We start from the raw sequence: 753 nt of genomic DNA on the forward strand, positions 1-753 counted from the left end.
GGCCCCGCCCCTGCGATCTAAGGCTCCCTCCCCAACAAGGATCCCTTCGTGGGACGGTCCGGTCCCAGATTAGCCCCAGCCTCTGGCTCGGACCTGGCCCCGCGCGCTGTGAGAGTGGGCTACTGGCTTCAGGCCTGGCCACACCTCTAACCGGGCCCCTGAGAAGCGCCAGGGGTCCGGCCCCGCCCCCTCGGTGGAATGCACCGGGGCTGGCCCCGCCTCCTGCGTGCACACAGCAGGCCTGCCTCCTTTAGATGGCCAGAAGCCACCGGCCTGACCTCCAGTGCAATTCTGCAGGCCCGGCCGGGTCCCCCCGGTGACATACAGCAGGCCTGGCCCTGTCTCCTCCGAGGAATGCACCTAAGCAAGCTCAGTAACATCCCCTAGGGGAGCCCCAGGTGGGCACCCCCCTACACTCCCAGGGCGGTAACGCTTCCTCTCTCTCCGCAGTTCAGGCCTGCATCCCTCCCTGCGGTAAGCACTTCCCTCCACGCTCAGGATCGGGGGAGGGGGGGTAAGGGACGCGGTCCGGGCCGAAACGGGGGTGGGGGGTCGGGTAGTGGGGTTTTAGTGGGAGCCCAGGGGTGGGCTTCCTTCCGATCCGAAGGAAGCCAAGAAGAAAAGCAGGCATTGCACACCGAGCTCATAAAAGGCGGGTCCGAGAGCCAAAGCAAACCAATAAAAAGATCCCAGAGGCCGGAGAATGGTGGGAACCAGCCAATGAGCGCGGAGAAGGCGGGGCCCGGGCTCCCG

At 66.1% G+C, this 753-nt stretch overlaps 1 protein-coding gene across 1 annotated transcript in view; it reads left to right on the forward strand.

The window, feature by feature from the left end:
- Positions 1 to 753, forward strand: part of LOC107184306 (sperm acrosome membrane-associated protein 6-like) — an 8362-nt gene that overhangs the window by 6939 nt on the left and 670 nt on the right. The window contains exon 4 of the mRNA XM_015568790.1: positions 451 to 474. Coding sequence (XP_015424276.1) covers positions 451 to 474 — 24 coding nt within the window. The remainder of the gene's footprint in view (positions 1 to 450; positions 475 to 753) is intronic.

The sequence above is a fragment of the Myotis davidii genome, unplaced genomic scaffold (assembly GCF_000327345.1).
Source record: "Myotis davidii unplaced genomic scaffold, ASM32734v1 scaffold2053, whole genome shotgun sequence".
Classification (NCBI taxonomy): domain Eukaryota; kingdom Metazoa; phylum Chordata; class Mammalia; order Chiroptera; family Vespertilionidae; genus Myotis; species Myotis davidii.